Source organism: Rhinichthys klamathensis, unplaced genomic scaffold (genome assembly GCF_029890125.1).
Source record: "Rhinichthys klamathensis goyatoka isolate OS25496 unplaced genomic scaffold, OSU_Roscu_1.1 h1tg000107l_1, whole genome shotgun sequence".
Taxonomy (NCBI): Eukaryota; Metazoa; Chordata; class Actinopteri; order Cypriniformes; family Leuciscidae; genus Rhinichthys; species Rhinichthys klamathensis.
This window is the reverse complement of record NW_026606645.1, coordinates 1,816,813-1,836,375: the sequence shown is the minus strand read 5'-3', so window position 1 is coordinate 1,836,375 and position 19,563 is coordinate 1,816,813. Positions and strand designations below refer to the sequence as shown.

Below are 19,563 nucleotides of genomic sequence, written 5' to 3'. Positions count from 1 at the left end.
AATCCACTATCACATGAAATGATCAGAAATACAACTATTTGAGGTATAAAAAAAAAAAAAGGTATGACCCAAAAGGCACCCATCTCAGAGAATCACCCACCTAACGTTGAGCAAGTTGAGATGGTTGTTGGAACAGCGTCATTAAAAATAAATTTCATCCTCTTGTCCCTTGTAGTTTGGTCAGTTTTGGGTAAAGAAAAAACATTAGAATGTGGATTATGACAGTCAACCACAGAGCAACTCACGTGTGCACTACGTTCTTGCATCTTTCTTGACTGAATATGATGGGGAGAGGGGCAGGGCGGGCCTCCTCTGCGGTGTCCATATATGGTATATCCGGCCCCGTCTTGACGTCATGTCGGGGGAGAAATTGAAATCTCGTACTTGAGTGCGCGTGCACGTTGGCTAGTTTAAGAACCCTGGGGTAAACAAACGCTTCACTTTTGAATATCGGCATCCCGGCAAATGTATAATCGTTAGTCAATCATAACATACATTGATTCTCATGGAAAAGTGAAAATTGCACATTATGACTCCTTTAATAGATGACAAATTATGCAGATTGTTCCTTAATTTCGTCCTTGGTCACATAAACTGTGTGTCTCAGTCAGTGATATATCAGAGGTAGCATTTATATAATACCTCTTTGTTAGAAATGCATTTTTTTTTGTAACCAGACTCTTCTCAATGACCATTTAAAATTGAGTAAAACATATTACAAGTAAATACATATTTTATGTCACAGACCACAGAATGATAAATGGCAAAATACTACTACCATTAGCCTACTGCAATAATAATAATAATAAGCACTGTACACACACACACACACACACACGCACGCACGCACGCACGCACGCACACACACACACACACACACACAAACGAGTTTCAAAAAGAGTTTCAGCAAACTTTATTGAATATATATTGATTAAGTGTCATTTCATTTATTCAAAAACAGATGATATTTATGTTGGAAATTAGCGCATGTTTGTTTCTGAATATAATTTTCCATGCAGAATATTAGATTAAGTTTATGACGTAACCTACCTTGTAGCCTAGGTTGTTCTTGTCTTGTTCTTATTAGTATTGACACATGTAATATATTTCATGGACTGACTATGAATAATTAGTTGGGTCAAATATTGAGACAACTAAAATTCCGACCACACTCATAAAATAAAATTTGACTTGTTGACACCAGAGCCATATAGAGAGAGCTATGCTTTGGGTGACACGAATGTGGTCAGGTGACGTGACGTCACGAGGATCAGCTGATTGGCATCACTTCCTCATTCGCGATGTTTTGACGGAATATCCTTCTACAAATAACATTGCTGGATCATCCTTCATGTAAATAAATACCGTCACATTAAAGGTATTTCATTCTTCTCACCTGTACGATACGGCAGATGTTATTTTTCTTTAGATACGTGGAGGAACTGGGTTTCCAGACACATTAGGAGACGTTGGGAAATCATGGATCATGATGAATGCTTTAATCTGCGGAACATTATTGAAACATGACAGTATAATAACGAATAAGAATAGGGCTGTAGAAGTGATTAAAACTGGGGGAAACGCATATATTTGTCTCAGAGATAAACTTCCTATTTTTAAAGATCCATGGTTTCGGTGTTTTAAAGGCACAATCCACTTACAAAAGTATTGTGATACTTTCATGATGGGAATTTTATATCACAAACAATAATAATAATTGCAACGATATAGAAATGTAGCCGATACAGATGGATATTCTAAATCTATATTCCTCTGCCTGTTGTATAAAATTGTTCACACTGAAGCTCCAATCTTTAATATTTCATCTATAAAGCAGCCAACGCCACTAGGGAAACATGATATATCAGCACCATATCTGTTACTGACTTACAATTGACTTGTTTTATATATGATTTTTAAAGGAAAATTTAGTCTTTTTTTAATTATAAATGTATAATATCAGCCCGGATTATTGGTCATCGCCATTACATTAAAATTATTATGTGTGCATCACTAAAAATCACATCTCAAAGCAGTTTAGTGTCTATTTTGGCCACAGAAAATATTGTAATATATATATATATATATATAAATATATATATGTTTTAAATAAGCCCTGATAGTATCCGCTTGCTATTAATTTAGGCAGATACATCTAATAATAACATTTTAAAGAAATGCTATTATTGGCCTATACTGATATTGTTACTGAAATATTGTGCGTTATATAATGAAAAGTACAATAATTTTCATGTTTATAACTGTGTATGCTATGTGACAAATAAAAAATCTTGAATCTTGTATAATATCTTATTCATATACCATGATGCTTAAATACAGTATGGTATTACCATAATTCTGAGTTCCACAAGAAAACAACAAACTATGGTATTACTATGGTTTTTATGGTTATTGAGGGCTGTCAGTTGTATTAATCTGGCGTGATGCATCTTTCAGCTCTGGGCATTTGGCTTCGGTCACATTCTCTTCATGAATTCCTCGGACAGTGAAGAGGACTCTTACAACGAGAGGTCCGCTCTGGTCCAGTCCGAAAGCCCAACGATCCCCTCGTACAACCAAGATCATGATATGTCTCTGCCGGAGGAAACAGACACTAAACGAGTAAGTGTAGGCTTTTTATTACAGTGGACATATGTTAGCTCAAAGAACTAAACTTGAAGTGTGCCAAAATTGACAAAGATTTTCATTTGTATCTAATTTCAGTCATGATAACTCTCTGAATATTTTTAACGTGTTATTGAATATGCCAATGTTAATGTATTTGGTCTTGGGGGACCAGATCTTCTGCTGCTTCTGCTACAAGTATGGACTTGCTACTGCTAATAGATACACAGACGCGCTGCTGTAAGATATGCTGCTGCTGCATAAATAGAAATTAGGGATGTGCATCTCCATAGCTGAGGCCGATGCGATACGCATCTCGATGCATAGCCAACGATACGATACATTAAAGATACATATAAGCAGCTACGGATGCGATGCAATACGATTCACTACTCTTACGATGCGGTGCGATCCATTTCAACGCGATGCGATTCAATGTAATACGATGCAATGGAGAAAAATATGATGCTATGCAATTCAATATGGTATAGATAGTTAACTTTTATTTATTTTATTCAGACATATACAGCAAATCATAAAGTAGCTTAAGTGCCATCTGACTTTTAACGCATATTCTTTCATATTTCTTCACAAAACCAAAAGATTAAATAAAAGCAGGTGCTGTTTTAACAAAAATATACATCTATGAAAAACTATTATTTGCAGTCACAGGCTTCTGTAAACCAGATTAACTTAATGTCCTACTTTAAGGTTTAAAGGTGACTCTCAGGACACGCCTCGCACTCCGTAGTGATGTGATGCGTCATATTCATGTAGCAGCTGCAGCAGTGGTGATGAGAGAACGCGCTTGAGCAACAGTTCAGAAAGGAGAAATCAATCTAGTCGAACTGGACGCGCAAATGAGGCGAAATCGTGTCCATCGCACCGCGCTAAACGCGTCTCGCGCCGCAGGACCTCCAGACCCGCGTCAACGCGTCTTTACAATGACTTAACATGGAAATCACTCGCTACAGACGCTCTATCTGCGTTCGGAGTGAACGCAGCAGTTACATAATAAAATATTGGTCACAAATGATTGGTCACTTTCTAAATAGTAAAAGTATAGAGCATCTACTAATAATTATATATGAATAAATCGTTTTTTTACCGATGCAGATGTTAGAAACGATGCATCGCGATACACATGCCAACTTGTATCCGATGCACATTATTTAAATCGATGCATCGCATCGTTAGCTTTTATGCCGATGCACTGATGCGAATCGGTGAATCTTACCATCCCTAATAGAAATACATATGCTAAATCCCATAGCAGATCTAGGCAGGTGGAGGGGTTCAGAGGAACTCTGATGCCGGTGTGTTCGTGCTGTTGTGCCGGTGTGTCCGTGTCCGTGCCTGTGTGTCTGTGCCTGTGTGTCCGTGTCCGTGCCTGTGTGTCTGTGCCTGTGTGTCAGTGTCTGTGCCGGTGTGTCCGTGTCCGTGCCTGTGTGTCCGTGTCCGTGCCTGTGTGTCTGTGCCTGTGTGTCAGTGTCTGTGCCGGTGTGTTCGTGCTGTTGTGCCGGTGTGTCCGTGTCCGTGTCTGTGTGTCTGTGCCGGTGTGTCCGTGTCTGTGCCTGTGTGTCTGTGCCGGTGTGTCCGTGTCTGTGCCTGTGTGTCTGTGCCGGTGTGTCCGTGTCTGTGCCTGTGTGTCCGTGTCTGTGCCTGTGTGTCAGTGTCTGTGTGTCTGTGCCGGTGTGTCCGTGTCTGTGCCTGTGTGTCTGTGCCTGTGTGTCCGTGTCTGTGTGTCTGTGCCGGTGTGTCCGTGTCTGTGCCTGTGTGTCTGTGCCGGTGTGTCCGTGTCTGTGCCTGTGTGTCAGTGTCTGTGTGTCTGTGCCGGTGTGTCCGTGTCCGTGCCTGTGCGTCTGTGCCGGTGTGTCCGTGTCTGTGCCTGTGTGTCTGTGCCGGTGTGTCCGTGTCTGTGCCTGTGTGTCTGTGCCGGTGTGTCCGTGTCCGTGCCTGTGTGTCTGTGCCGGTGTGTCCGTGTCCGTGCCTGTGTGTCTGTGCCGGTGTGTCCGTGTCTGTGCCTGTGTGTCCGTGTCTGTGCCTGTGTGTCAGTGTCTGTGTGTCTGTGCCTGTGTGTCCGTGTCTGTGCCTGTGTGTCAGTGTCTGTGTGTCTGTGCCGGTGTGTCCGTGTCTGTGCCTGTGTGTCTGTGCCGGTGTGTCCGTGTCTGTGTGTCAGTGTCTGTGTGTCTGTACCGGTGTGTCCGTGTCTGTGTGTCAGTGTCTGTGTGTCTGTGCCGGTGTGTCCGTGTCTGTGCCTGTGTGTCAGTGTCTGTGTGTCCGTGTCTGTGCCTGTGTGTCCGTGTCTGTGCCTGTGTGTCAGTGTCTGTGTGTCTGTGCCGGTGTGTCCGTGTCTGTGCCTGTGTGTCAGTGTCTGTGTGTCTGTGCCGGTGTGTCCGTGTCTGTGCCTGTGTGTCCGTGTCTGTGCCTGTGTGTCAGTGTCTGTGTGTCTGTGCCGGTGTGTCTGTGCCTGTGTGTCCGTGTCTGTGCCTGTGTGTCCGTGTCTGTGCCTGTGTGTCAGTGTCTGTGTGTCTGTGTCTGTGCCTGTGTGTCCGTGTCTGTGCCTGTGTGTCAGTGTCTGTGTGTCTGTGCCGGTGTGTCCGTGTCTGTGTGTCTGTGCCGGTGTGTCCGTGTCTGTGCCTGTGTGTCAGTGTCTGTGTGTCTGTGCCGGTGTGTCCGTGTCCGTGCCTGTGTGTCTGTGCCGGTGTGTCCGTGTCCGTGCCTGTGTGTCTGTGCCGGTGTGTCCGTGTCTGTGCCTGTGTGTCCGTGTCTGTGCCTGTGTGTCAGTGTCTGTGTGTCTGTGCCGGTGTGTCCGTGTCTGTGCCTGTGTGTCTGTGCCGGTGTGTCCGTGTCTGTGTGTCAGTGTCTGTGTGTCTGTGCCGGTGTGTCCGTGTCTGTGCCTGTGTGTCAGTGTCTGTGTGTCCGTGTCTGTGCCTGTGTGTCCGTGTCTGTGCCTGTGTGTCAGTGTCTGTGTGTCAGTGTCTGTGTGTCTGTGCCGGTGTGTCCGTGTCTGTGCCTGTGTGTCCGTGTCTGTGCCTGTGTGTCAGTGTCTGTGTGTCTGTGCCGGTGTGTCTGTGCCTGTGTGTCCGTGTCTGTGCCTGTGTGTCCGTGTCTGTGCCTGTGTGTCAGTGTCTGTGTGTCTGTGTCTGTGCCTGTGTGTCCGTGTCTGTGCCTGTGTGTCAGTGTCTGTGCCGGTGTGTCCGTGCCTGTGTGTCTGTGCCTGTGTGTCAGTGTCTGTGCCAGTGTGTCCGTGCCGTTGTGCCGGTGTCCGTGCCGTTGTGCCGGAGTCCTTGCCGTGTGTGCGTGCCGGTGTCCATGCCGGTGTGTCCGTGTCCGTGTGTCCGTGCCGTTGCCGGTGTCTGTGCCAGCACTGTTGTCTGGTGTGCCCGTGCCGGTGTGTTCGTGCTGTGCCGGTGTGTCTGTGTCCGTGCCTGTGTGTCTGTGTCGGTGTGTCCGTGCCGTTGCCGGTGTCTGTGCCAGCACTGTTGTCTGGTGTGCCCGTGCCGGTGTGTTCGTGCTGTGCCGGTGTGTCTGTGTCCGTGCCTGTGTGTCTGTGTCGGTGTGTCCGTGCCTTGCCGGTGTATCTGTGCCCGTGCCGGTGTGTCCGTGCCGTTGCCGGTGTCTGTGCCAGTACCGTTGTCTGGTGTGCCCATGCCGGTGTGTTCGTGCTGTTGCCGGTGTCTGTGCCAGTACCGTTGTACGTGTCTCCGTGCCGGTGTGCCCGTGCGGTGTCCGTGCCGGTGTGCCCGTGCGGTGTCCGTGCCGGTGTGTCTGTGCTGGTGTGTCCATATCTGTGCCTGAGTGTCAGTGTCCGTGCTGTTGTGCCGGTGTGTCCGTGCCTGTGTGTCTGTGCCGGTGTGTCCGTGCCTGTGTGTCTGTGCCGGTGTGTCCGTGTCTGTGCCTGTGTGTCTGTGCCGGTGTGTCCGTGTCCGTGCCTGAGTGTCAGTGTCCGTGCTGTTGTGCCGGTGTGTCCGTGCCTGTGTCTCTGTGCCGGTGTGTCCGTGTCCGTGCCTGTGTGTCTGTGCCGGTGTGTCCGTGTCCGTGCCTGTGTGTCTGTGCCGGTGTGTCCGTGTCCGTGCCTGTGTGTCTGTGCCGGTGTGTCCGTGTCTGTGCCGGTGTGTCCGTGCTGTTGTGCCGGTGTCCGTGTCCGTGTCTGTGCCGGTGTGTCCGTGTCCGTGCCTGTGTGTCTGTGCCGGTGTGTCCGTGTCCGTGCCTGTGTGTCTGTGCCGGTGTGTCCGTGTCCGTGCCTGTGTGTCTGTGCCGGTGTGTCCGTATCTGTGCCTGAGTGTCAGTGTCCGTGCTGTTGTGCCGGTGTGTCCGTGCCTGTGTGTCTGTGCCGGTGTGTCCGTGTCCGTGCCTGTGTGTCTGTGCCGGTGTGTCCGTGTCCGTGCCTGTGTGTCTGTGCCGGTGTGTCCGTGTCTGTGCCGGTGTGTCCGTGCTGTTGTGCCGGTGTCCGTGTCCGTGTCTGTGTGTCTGTGCCGGTGTGTCCGTGTCCGTGCCTGTGTGTCTGTGCCGGTGTGTCCGTGTCTGTGCCTGTGTGTCAGTGTCTGTGCCGGTGTGTCCGTGCTGTTGTGCCGGTGTCCGTGCCGTTGTGCCGGTGTCCTTGCCGTGTGTGCATGCCGGTGTCCATGCCGGTGTGTCCGTGCCCGTGTGTCCGTGCCGGTGTCTGTGCCATCACTGTTGTCCGGTGTGCCCGTGCCGGTGTGTCCGTGCCAGTGTCTGTGCCGATGTGTTCGTGCCGTTGCCGGTGTCTGTGCCAGTACCGGTGTCCGTATCTCCGTGCCGGTGTGCCCGTGCCGGTGTCCGTGCCTGTGTCCGTGCCAGTGTGTCTGTGTCCATGTCGGTGCCTTGCCGGTGTATCCGTGCCCCTGCCGGTGTGTCCGTGCCGTTGCCGGTGTCTGTGCCAGTACCGTTGTCTGGTGTGCCCGTGCCGGTGTGTCCGTGCCAGTGTCCGTGCCGATGTGTTCGTGCCGTTGCCTGTGCCAGTACCGTTGTACGTGTCTCCGTGCCGGTGTGCCATGCGGTGTCCGTGCCTGTGTATGTGCCAGTGTGTCTGTGTCCATGTCGGTGCCTTGCTGGTGTCCGTGCCGGTCTGTGCCGGTGTGTCCGTGCTGTTGTGCCGGTGTCCGTGTCCGTGTCTGTGTGTCTGTGCCGGTGTGTCCGTGTCCGTGCCTGTGTGTCTGTGCCGGTGTGTCCGTGTCCGTGCCTGTGTGTCTGTGCCGGTGTGTCCGTGTCCGTGCCTGTGTGTCTGTGCCGGTGTGTCCGTATCTGTGCCTGAGTGTCAGTGTCCGTGCTGTTGTGCCGGTGTGTCCGTGCCTGTGTGTCTGTGCCGGTGTGTCCGTGCCTGTGTGTCTGTGCCGGTGTGTCCGTGTCCGTGCCTGTGTGTCTGTGCCGGTGTGTCCGTGTCTGTGCCGGTGTGTCCGTGCTGTTGTGCCGGTGTCCGTGTCCGTGTCTGTGTGTCTGTGCCGGTGTGTCCGTGTCCGTGCCTGTGTGTCTGTGCCGGTGTGTCCGTGTCTGTGCCTGTGTGTCAGTGTCTGTGCCGGTGTGTCCGTGCTGTTGTGCCGGTGTCCGTGCCGTTGTGCCGGTGTCCTTGCCGTGTGTGCATGCCGGTGTCCATGCCGGTGTGTCCGTGCCCGTGTGTCCGTGCCGGTGTCTGTGCCATCACTGTTGTCCGGTGTGCCCGTGCCGGTGTGTCCGTGCCAGTGTCTGTGCCGATGTGTTCGTGCCGTTGCCGGTGTCTGTGCCAGTACCGGTGTCCGTATCTCCGTGCCGGTGTGCCCGTGCCGGTGTCCGTGCCTGTGTCCGTGCCAGTGTGTCTGTGTCCATGTCGGTGCCTTGCCGGTGTATCCGTGCCCCTGCCGGTGTGTCCGTGCCGTTGCCGGTGTCTGTGCCAGTACCGTTGTCTGGTGTGCCCGTGCCGGTGTGTCCGTGCCAGTGTCCGTGCCGATGTGTTCGTGCCGTTGCCTGTGCCAGTACCGTTGTACGTGTCTCCGTGCCGGTGTGCCATGCGGTGTCCGTGCCTGTGTATGTGCCAGTGTGTCTGTGTCCATGTCGGTGCCTTGCTGGTGTCCGTGCCGGTGTGTCCGTGTTCCATGTCGGTGCCTTGCCTGTGTCTGTGCCGGTGTGCCCGTGCCGGTGTGTCCGTGTCCATGAAGGTGCCTTGCCGGTGTCCGTGTCAATGCTGGTGTCTGTGCTGGTGCCGGTGTCTGTACCGGTGTGTCCGTGTATGTGCCAGTGTGTCCGTGCCGGTGTCCGTACCGGTGTGTCCGTGTAGGTGCCGGTGTGTCCGTGCCGGTGCCAGTGTCCGTACCTGTGTGTCCGTGTAGTTGCCTGTGTGTCCGTGCCGGTGCTAGTGTCCGTTCCGGTGTGTCCGTGTAGTTGCTCGTGTCGGTGTCCGTGCCAGTTTCCGTGCCATGTGTGTAGCAATGTGTCCGTGCCGGTGCCCCTACCGGTGTGTCCGTCTAGGTGCCGGTGCCAGTGTCCGTGCCGGTATCCGTGCTGGTGTCCATGCCAGTATCGGTGTCCGTGTCTGCACCGGTGTGTCCGTGCTGGTGTCCGTGCCGGTGTGCCTGTGCCGATGTGTCCATCTCCATGCCGTTGCCTTGCGTTTCCGTGTCCATGCTGGTGTCCGTGTCGGTGTGTCCCTGTCTTTGCCAGTGCCATGCCGGTTTCCGTGCCGGTGTCCTTGTCCATGCTGGTGTCTGTGCCGGTGTGTCCGTGTCTGTGCCGGTGTCCCTGTTCTGGCTCCTCCCTCCCAACAAACTGTACAATGCGACGTACATTTTTGGGGGAACTATCCCTTTAATGTTAAGAAAAAAAAAGAAAAAAAAAGAAAATCCCTCACTGCTCTGAGAACTTTAATAGTAGCTTTAATAAGTATCAATGTATAATTTATACAGTAAAGTCTATGAAGTGTTTTATTTTTATATATTTGTTCATTTTTTTTTTTTCTTTCTTGAATGCTTCTGTTAAATATACCTACTGTAGCTGAAAAAATAAAGCACTGTTTATTTCATTTGTATATTTGTGTATATGTAATGTGTATCTTTGTTCTTATCTTCTAATTTAATTCTTATTATTTAATATTTTGTTACCTTATAAGGCTTTGTTTTTGAAAGAGGTTTGACTCTAAAACTCAGTCACTTGCAAAATAGTAAAACCAACATGCAAAAAAATCGTGATATGATATTTTTGCCATATCGCCTAGCCCTACTTGCAGGTTGCATGTAAAGGACTGCGCCCTCTTGAGTTTCATGACTGAACTAGATATTTGCATGATTATGCTCATGGCGAGTGCAATTTAGTGGACTTTGTTATAGTGTACCAAATGTGTATATATCTGCATCAACAAATCCCATTTTTCTCTTAATGTTTCCGCAGCGGCGGCCGGTCAGCTCAGGCTTGGACGAGCCCGTGCCAGTGCCAGTGGAGAGAGAGAGAGTGGCCACTCCTGATGGAGAGGAAGAGGAGCTGACCCTTAAATATGGCGCTAAGCATGTCATCATGCTCTTCATCCCCGTCACGCTCTGCATGGTGGTCGTCGTGGCAACAATCAAGTCCGTCAGTTTCTACACGGAGAAGAGCGGACAGCGGCTGTACGGGTTTTGTTACTTTAAAGTTCAGCAAAAATGAAAATACTGTATATTCACCCTCATGTTCTAGACCTGTATGCTGCTATTTTTCCATGGAACTGGATTTTTTTCTCTTTTTTTTTATTTATAAAACTTTTTTTGTTTAAGTAATTCTTTTTAAAATATTTAAAATAGAGAAAAAATTAAACACAAAGTAATATTTCCTCTTTTTACAATTTTTGAAAGTGTTTTAAATATATATATATATATATAAAAATGTATTCAAAAATAGATTTCAACATGAATATTCCCTCTTTTTTAATATTTTCCTTTTTTCCCCCTTTTTTTTTGAAATATTTCAATTATATTATAATATCTAATAATTAAAAATATTAAAATAACTATTGGTGAGCATTAAAAACCGTGCAAAACTTAACGATTTAGTGACCTTAGTGATCTTAGCCACTGAAAAAATATCTGCATCCAATATTAGGGTTAGGGTTATGATTTAGGCAGATACGTATAAAAGTAATTTGAAAGAAATGCTATTATTGGCGTATACCGATATTTTACTGATATTTTGTTCATTATAAAATGAAAAGTAATTTAAAAAAGTGAATTTTTAAAAAATTATTTTGTCTTTTATTAATGCTTTCTTTTTTTATTAAATATATATTATAATACGGTATATAATATTGATGTTCTTCTCATATTGTTATCATGTAACGGATGTCTTACAGCAGGATGCGATGCGTCACAAAAAAAGTGACAGATTTAAGGATGAATAAAGGACAGATTTTTCATTTTTGAATGAATCCTTTAAAATGAAGCAGAATTTTATGAAGGAAAGTCGTGTTTTGCAGCATCTACACTCCGTTCGAAGAGGATCCGAACTCTGTAGGTCAGAGGCTCCTGAACTCGTTCCTCAACACCATCGTCATGATCAGTGTCATTGTCTTCATGACGATAATACTGGTGGTGCTCTACAAGTATCGCTGCTATAAAGTGAGATCCTCTTTATTACTGAAACTCTATAACACTATGAAGTTCTGTGCTTTTGCTTGTGACTTCATGAGACTGTAGCACTAAAAACTGTTGTATCTTCAGAGAGGTGTTTATTTTCTCTGTGTGTGCAGTTTATTCAAGGCTGGCTGATTCTGTCTTCACTGATGTTGCTCTTCTGGTTCAGCTTCATGTATCTGGGGTGAGATTCTGCTTTCTTATCATATTGCTACTGTATGTAACCTATCTCATACAGCAGGATGTGTCGGTGTTTGGCAATATAGCTGAACAAAATTATATCTATATTTTTAGCCTTTCGATAGGGATTTTAGATTAATCATGGTCACGTTTTTTTGCTGCTTTTTCGATTAATAAAGCATTACCCGCTGAAATTTGATTGGCTGCTGGCCATGATTTTTTAAGTATCCGAGTCATTCACGCCATGTTTTAATTACCGTAAATAAAGCTATGGTACAAGTCGTAGGTCTCAGATAATTATGAGTTTACACGTTGTAATAACAAGCACGTGAAGGCTTTTTACAGTTCAGAATCGTTACGGTAATTACGACATGCTGTGAATGCACTGATATTAGAAGATATGTTAGGACGCCCACCAAAGAAGATGCATACCAATTTTCAGCGACATTGATCATACGGTTGCGGCTTTATAATGTTTTTTTTTTAGTTGTAGCGCCCCCTATTGGCGGATTTTTTTGCATCCTCAGAAAGTCCTGTTGTCTTTGTGTGTCAAGTTTCGTTACGTTTGGACATTGTGTTCAGCCGCTATAGGTCAACTTGTAAAAATGTAGGTTGCCTGACTAATTAATTACCTTTTAACTCTGCTTAGAGATGAATCAAAATTATTTTGAAAACTTTGCTAACTTTAATAAACTTTTTACTAGCACTGTCCCTAGCTGCTGTATGCCTATTTTGGAGCAGAACGGACAAACAGCTTATAGTTGGGGGCCTTAGGGTTAGGTCATTTCGCGCAAATTCATCTAAAAGCGCCAAATTTGGCACAGATGTAGGTCAGGTCATACTGAACTGATTTAGCTAGGGCGCCGGAGCCAGCGACCCTCGGGGCCAAGATGGCCGCCAAATCCAATATGGCCGCTGCCCGAAAAGGGTTCCGGCTATAACTTTTGAATATTGGATTTGGTGGCCATCTTGGTCTCAGGGACCATTGGCTTTGGCGCCCTGGCTAAATCATTTCAGTATGCCCTCAGCTACATCTTTGCCAAATTTGGTGCTTTTAGATGAATTTGCACTAACAATGGGGTGTAAGGCCCCATACTAAAGTCCAAACTGCTTTTTTGGACAGTGGCCATATTGGAATTGGAGGATCAAGGGGTCCATATATACTGGGTCATAACTTTAAACATTCCTTTGTGTTTCCCATGATCAATTAAGCTGAAAAACATATCAAGTTTGTATTTGTAACTCATGTGGTTCAAAAGTTATAGCCGGAACCCTTTTCGGGCAGCGGCCATATTGGATTTGGCGGCCATCTTGGCCCCGAGGGTCACCCTAGCTAAATCATTTCGGTATAACCTGAGCTACATCTGTGCCAAATTTGGCGCTTTTAGATGAATTTGCGCGAAAATGTGCTTAAAGAGCATATTGCAGGTAAAAAAAAAAATCTAAATTAATATATAACCTTGTATGAAAATACCATATGAAAAGTTAATGCAGGATTTAAAATGTTTTAAAACGACATAAGGGCACTAATTTAGTAGATAAAGTGAGTGTTTCTTGGACTGCTCGTAAAAACGGCATTTTTTTCAAAATCGCGTCATTTTACGTCACGCTAGGGAGCCTCAGCCTCGGCTCAGTGCAGAGTAGACTGGTATTCAGTGAGAGCGGCCGTGTGTCAGTGTGTTTTCGGTAGTTTTTGTATTTTAATTTATCATCGTCATGGTAAATTATTGTTTGTGGAGGTTGCAAAAACTCCGGCCTGTCAGGACATCGAGTCCACAGGTTTCCATAACAAGAAAAGGGACGGTGTTGTTGTATATCTTTCGTGCCTGGTGCGGTTTGTGCAGGTGAAGAGACGGGATTTCTCTTCCGCATCGGCTTCGAGAAACGCGGTCGTGTGTGTAGCGTTCACTTCAGATCGGAGGATTATCATCCCGGAGATATGATGGAGTTCAAAATGGGATGCCGAAGCAAAAATATTGATCGTCGTATACTGTACCAATGGCATGAAATAGTGTGATATAGGTAGTCATGCCCTAAGGCAACTTGTAATTGAAAAACAAAATTACTCAGGTTGTTTAAATATTCAAATCTTTAATTTTCTATTTATGTTATAACCCAGGTGAAAAATATGTATTAAAAATGTACTTGGGTATGTTTTTAGTACAATAGAAATATACTCAAGTATAGTTTTTATACATTTAATAGTATAAATCTACCCTAAAAATACGAATGTCTGCTGGCCTGATATACGATGGTAATAATCTGTACAATATTGTGAGCACAGTGTATATCGTTAGCGAACGTGTATATCTATAAGCACGTCTCTCACCAAGACACCTGTCCTGTTCTCCACTGGTTCTCACACCACAACTCATGGTGTCTCTGACCGTTCTGTCTGACCGTTAGTCCTGGCCTGTCCTGCTCTCTTGGCAGCATAGCAGGCTCATAATTGTATGGCTGTCGTCCGTCATACGAGTAAGTACTTCCTCAGCGTCCGAAATGTCATTGCGATCCATTGTTTTCCTGTTGTTTGAATCAACCGCTCTCCCGCCCGTTATGTCACGCCTGCCACGCCCATTTTCAGACGCGGAAGTAAAATTTTCTCACAAAAACGACTCCAGAAGCTTCTGTAGCGTATTTATAAGTATATTTTAAAGAAAATCTAGTTCCTACATTCTTTTTCTATACATTGACTCGTTGGGTCCTCTAACCTGCAATATGCCCTTTAAGGCCCCTAACTATTAGGAGAAGTTAAAAAAAGTAGGTTTTTCAAAAAATTCAAAATGGCGGATATTTTGTAGGGCTTGACTCAATGATCCTGGGGGGATTTTTGTTTCTAGCTAGTTCTGATCCAAAATGCAAATTGCCTTATTATAGCGCCACCTAGTGTCGGATGGGCATGTGTCTGTGCTCCTGAGTAGCGGTGCACGATTCGGACCATCCTGCCAATTTTGGGGTCTTTTACGACTTACAGTCTCTGAGACGCCCAATCACTTTTAGGGCAGAAAAATAAGGAAGAAGTAGAAAATCAATAGTTTGGTTCGAATTGATTTAAATGTGTAATACTTTCGCCAATCCCTTTGCTTTTCAGAGAGGTGTTCAAAACATATAATGTCGCCATGGACTACCCAACGTTAGTGATGATCATCTGGAACTTTGGCGTTGTGGGAATGATCTGCATCCACTGGAAAGGGCCGTTACGGCTCCAGCAGGCGTACCTCATCGTCATCAGCGCCCTCATGGCTCTCATCTTCATCAAATACCTGCCCGAATGGTCGGCATGGGTCATTCTGGGAGCCATCTCCATATATGGTACGTTTGCCTGAAGATTGATTGACAGCCCTCGAACCATTTGCTTCTACATTTGTTCTTCAACTTCTCCGTCTCATACTGTGATATAATATTATTTCTTTAAAGGGATAGTTCACCCATGTCATTTCGTTCCTAACCAGTATTACTTTTTTCGTCTGTGGAACATGAAAGAATATTTTGAAGAATTGGGATAATTTTGGTTCCCATTGACTTCCATTGTATCTTGTCCATCCAATGGAAGTCAATGGGAACTTAAACCATGCGACAATCAACATTATTCAAACAAAATATATATTTTTACGGTCTGCAGGAGAAAGAAATGCATACAGGTTTGGAATGACACGAGGGTGCATAAATTATGACAGAATTTTCGTTTTTGGGTGGACTATTCCTTTAATTTTTTTAATGTTAAAATTTTAGTTCTTAAAGGTACAGAGCATAATTTCTGTAATAAACAAAACGCCACAATAGTGACACAAAATCGCAAACTTGACTTTTAATCACTGAAAATGCTCATATCTGTGTGATTGGCGCACATGACAGTATCAGTAATAGCGTGTGTTTGCTTTTCCAGATCTGATAGCGGTGCTGTGTCCGAAAGGCCCGCTGAGGATGCTGGTTGAGACCGCTCAAGAAAGAAACGAGCCAATTTTCCCTGCGCTCATCTATTCATGTATGTCCTATAGAAATGATCCCAGCTTTGAGACTCAGAGCAGATGGGACAGTCTGAAATTTAAGCCAGTTTCTATTCCCACATGTGTGCTCAATTTAAGTCCGGTCAAGATGGGTCATGCACTAATAAAAGTTTCTCTCCCTCAGCTGCCATGGTTTGGATGGTTGGAATGGCTGATGCTGGTAATCCAGGTGAGCAGCATTTTAGTTCTTTACAAGCACTTTACTAGTATTTTAGTACGTTTTAAAAGACTTTGTGTAGAAAGTAGATATAATACCTTGTAACCTAGAGATAATGGTGAATAAGTGGTGGTTGTCTTCCCAGCTGATGAAAGGCAGCGTGGCGAGGGCGGAGCCAGGGCGCAGGAAGGGGTGGAGTCAGAGGACGATGTGGTTCAGGGAGGGAGCCGGAGGTATTCGGCAGAAGAGGACCTCGAGGAAGACCGTAAGTGCTTTCTACGTCAACAGTGTCATACAGATCATATTCTTGGTTACAAAACATGTAAATAGGGCTCATATGTACTGAATTACTAATGACTCACACACTAGTGAGGTGAACTAGTTAAAAAATGCTTTACAAACAGGTTTAGCAATTATTCTTTCTAACGCCTGTTGGTTGACTTTGACACAGGAGGGATAAAGCTGGGTCTCGGAGACTTCATCTTCTACAGTGTCCTGGTGGGAAAGGCGGCGGCCACCGGAGGAGACTGGAACACCACACTGGCCTGTTTCGTGGCCATTCTCATCGTGAGTATTTCACAACTAACGTTCACTACTGTTCTAACGTTTGGGATCGATACGATTTTTAAAATGTTTTTAAAGTCTCAAGTCTGCATTGGTTTGGTAAAAAATATAGTAAAAACAGTAATATTGTGGAATATTGCTATTTAAAGTAAGTGTTTTCAATTTGAATATATTTTCAAAATGTAATTTCTTCCCGCGATCAAAGATGAATTTTCAACATCATTACTCCAGTCTTCAGTGTCACATGATCCTTCAGAAATCATGCTAATATGATGATTTGATGCTTAATATTTTTGTGGAAACCATAGTAAAAATAATTCTAGATTGTTTAATGGATAGAAAGTTAAAAAGAACAGATATTAGTTGAAATAGAAATTATAAATGTCTTTACTGTCACTTGTGACCAATTTAAAGCATCCTGGCTGAATAAAAGTTTTTATTTCTCTCAAAGAAAAACATCTTTTGAACTTTAGTGTAGTATGGTATTAAATTGAGGGGGAAAAATCAATTTATTAGAGACATCAGTATCAGTGATACAGGCCTTCATTCATAGTGCTTAGTAAAAATATCCCGCTAGCGGGATATTTAAGTTTACTTCAATATTTTTCAAGAGTGCGCATCAAAAAAATCGGTGTTTTCACCTTTGTAACAAAAAGTCAACAACCACACTTTTAATCATTCAAACTTTGATTTGCATGGTAAAAGTTCACAATAAAACATATATAATCTTGTATTTGTCAATAAAAAAATATAAAATAATATTATCCTCTAAAAAGTATATTATATATATATTATCCTCTAAAATATACTATAATATTTTTTATCACCTTTTTTTATTACATCACATATTGTAGTAGTTATCATAAATTAGGTATCATTTGAAAGCTTGCGAACTCAGAATTCATCCTGTGAAAACTGTTGAAATTGATATTGTTGCGTTACCATAGAAACGGTACTCTAAATTATTTTATCAGGCTCCGCCCCTTTTTGGCATCATCATGTTTCATCATTTATGATCAAAATCTTTTCTAATCATGACAAAACACATTGTCAGAAAGGTCTGAGTCTCAAGGTTCCATATTTTGTGACAGAAGTGACATTTGGACAGAAATTTATTAATATGTTATGGCAGAATGCACACAATTAAATTCAATGGAATTCAATGTCACCCGGTGGCTATTTTTGGTATTACGCCTAAACAAAATCTCATGGGAACTTCAATGTTTGTGATATCAACTTCAAATTTGGAACACGACTTGGTTAGATATATGGCTTTGACTTTGTCATTTTTAGGCCTATATTAATTTATATATATTTTTAATAAAAAAAAAAAAAAAAAATTATTCTATTTTCATAACAATAAACTTAAACTTCAATAACTTTTATATAATTTCATTATATTAATTTATTCCACTTCAGCAATAATCTGCCAAGTGTTTTCTTTTAAAAGAGACCAACCGTAAGTCTTTATTCCAAAGGGTTCATGAATTAGAACCGTTTAAGTTTGGGTAGTGCATTTTCACGTCAACGCTCAAAAAGGGGGGTGACAGTTAAGGGGTTAAACAAATATTTTAAATATACTGTCTTTATGTTGTTTCTACATTATTGTGGAGATTCAATGTCAAAGAATATATTCAAAACTTTAATGTTAGGTGCGATTAATCATGATTAATTACAGAAAAATGTGTGATTAATTAGTTAATTTATTTAATCAATTGACAGCACTAATATATATATACACACACACACGCATATATTATATATTTACCAACTTTTATGTTAGATGCGATTTAATCACGATTAATCGATTTCACAGCACCAATTATATTATAATTTCTTTTTAATATTTATAATTTAATCAGTACTTAAAGTATTGATAAAAAAGTGTAATCTAATTAAATATTGACTGTCATACACATTCTTTGTGTGTGTGTGCTATGTATTGAGTGCATATTGTTATCTATACAACATGTTCCCATCAAACATTTGGAGTCGCTGCCTGTGTTGAATGTCCATACCAGGGCATGATGCCTTAGTAGGGCACTAGATCTAGTGATTTAGACGGCTCACTAGGTTTGGGACAGAGCCTAAGAGTTTAATTTGGGTGAATCTGGAGCATCAGATAACTTGAGAAAGTTGCTGTGGTTGTTTTGTAGGGACTGTGCCTGACGCTCCTCCTGCTGGCCATTTTCAAGAAGGCTCTCCCGGCTCTTCCCATCTCCATCACCTTCGGCCTGGTCTTCTACTTCTCCACGGACAATCTGGTCCGCCCCTTCATGGACAGCCTGGCCGCCCACCAGTACTACATCTGACAGAAACCCACTGATACGTGAAGGACTTTATAAGCGCCCTTCAGTCGTTATGTTTCAACGGGATTCACCTGTTTTTAGTTCTTATAATCCTGAGCCGGTTTCTGATATTTCCGAGACGCTCTCGGTGAGTGAGTGAACGTGTGAAATGCTTCAAAACAAGCCAACCGATATCAGTTTTGAGTTGTCATGCATCTTTGCATTGGCATTTAGTTTTTTATTGAGCAGCTACACATTAGCTCTTTGGCATTTACTGTAGTTTTACTAATTTTTTTGTACTTACTGACAAGATAAATGACTTAGGAGTGTGACCAGCATCCAGACGGGTGTCTTTTTCATCGTATATTATAAAGAGAAGAACCAATTGCAGCTAGATTCACCCCTAAGACAGAAGCCTGTGTATGTGGCACACGTGCAGCTGTTCGGTTACAGCATAATAAACTAATGACACAAATAGAGTTTTTCCTGCATACTTTCATTTCTACAACCACTAACGTTATGGCAGGTTAAAAAGTTCCATAACGCAGATTTATCATGATCTCGGCAAGTAGGATGTGATCCTGGATCAGCGTATTTGTTGGTCGTAGATAGGGCTAGGTGATATATACAGTGTATATATAATATTTACAATAATTTTGGTGGTGATATAAACGTAAACAACATTGTGATTGTTTTATAACGTGCTTCTTATTTGCCATTTACAATAACATTTGACTGTTGCATTACAGCGTTCTAGAAAACACCTCAAATTAAACATAATAGATAACATTTTTGGGTTGCTAAAGAAGTTACATTTGAATTCACAAAGACAAATGCTTTATACAACCAAAATAAAACGTTAAGAGCGAAGGTTCTCTTTAAGTAGCCAAAAAACATCAATATAACTTTTTAATATAAACAAAACCAGACCAAACCGTTTGTAGAATGTTTTTGATCAATTTTAGTGAAATTACAAGTCCTACGAATGAAAGTTTCAATGCAGAGATGTTTTAATAGTGTCTCACATTTACTTCAGTAGCAAAAATGGCAGTAAAACATATTTGTGCATTCTGCGTTATGGAATATATAATTTAAGAACACAAATATCTTTTACTGCCATTATATTATAAATGGTAACACTTTACAATAGT

At 43.8% G+C, this 19,563-nt stretch overlaps 1 protein-coding gene across 1 annotated transcript; it reads left to right on the top strand.

The window, feature by feature from the left end:
* The first annotated feature begins 1,286 nt into the window (after positions 1-1,286).
* psen2 (presenilin 2) lies at positions 1,287-18,467 on the top strand. Its single transcript, XM_056253601.1, has 11 exons — positions 1,287-1,378; positions 2,458-2,622; positions 10,006-10,220; positions 11,060-11,201; positions 11,333-11,400; positions 14,488-14,708; positions 15,283-15,381; positions 15,528-15,572; positions 15,706-15,825; positions 16,012-16,127; positions 18,281-18,467. Exons 2-11 carry the CDS (start codon positions 2,491-2,493, stop codon positions 18,434-18,436), a joined length of 1,314 nt encoding a protein of 437 aa, XP_056109576.1. The 5' UTR covers positions 1,287-1,378; positions 2,458-2,490; the 3' UTR covers positions 18,437-18,467.
* Positions 18,468-19,563: the final 1,096 nt, after the last annotated feature.

Coding starts and splice junctions, on each gene's coding strand:
- psen2 (XM_056253601.1), top strand. CDS start 2,491: ATGAATTCCTCGGACAGTGAAGAGGACTCTTACAACGAGAGGTCCGCT. Junction 11,202..11,332: donor ACAAGTATCGCTGCTATAAA/GTGAGATCCTCT, acceptor CTGTGTGTGCAG/TTTATTCAAGGCTGGCTGAT. Junction 15,573..15,705: donor GGCTGATGCTGGTAATCCAG/GTGAGCAGCATT, acceptor TTGTCTTCCCAG/CTGATGAAAGGCAGCGTGGC.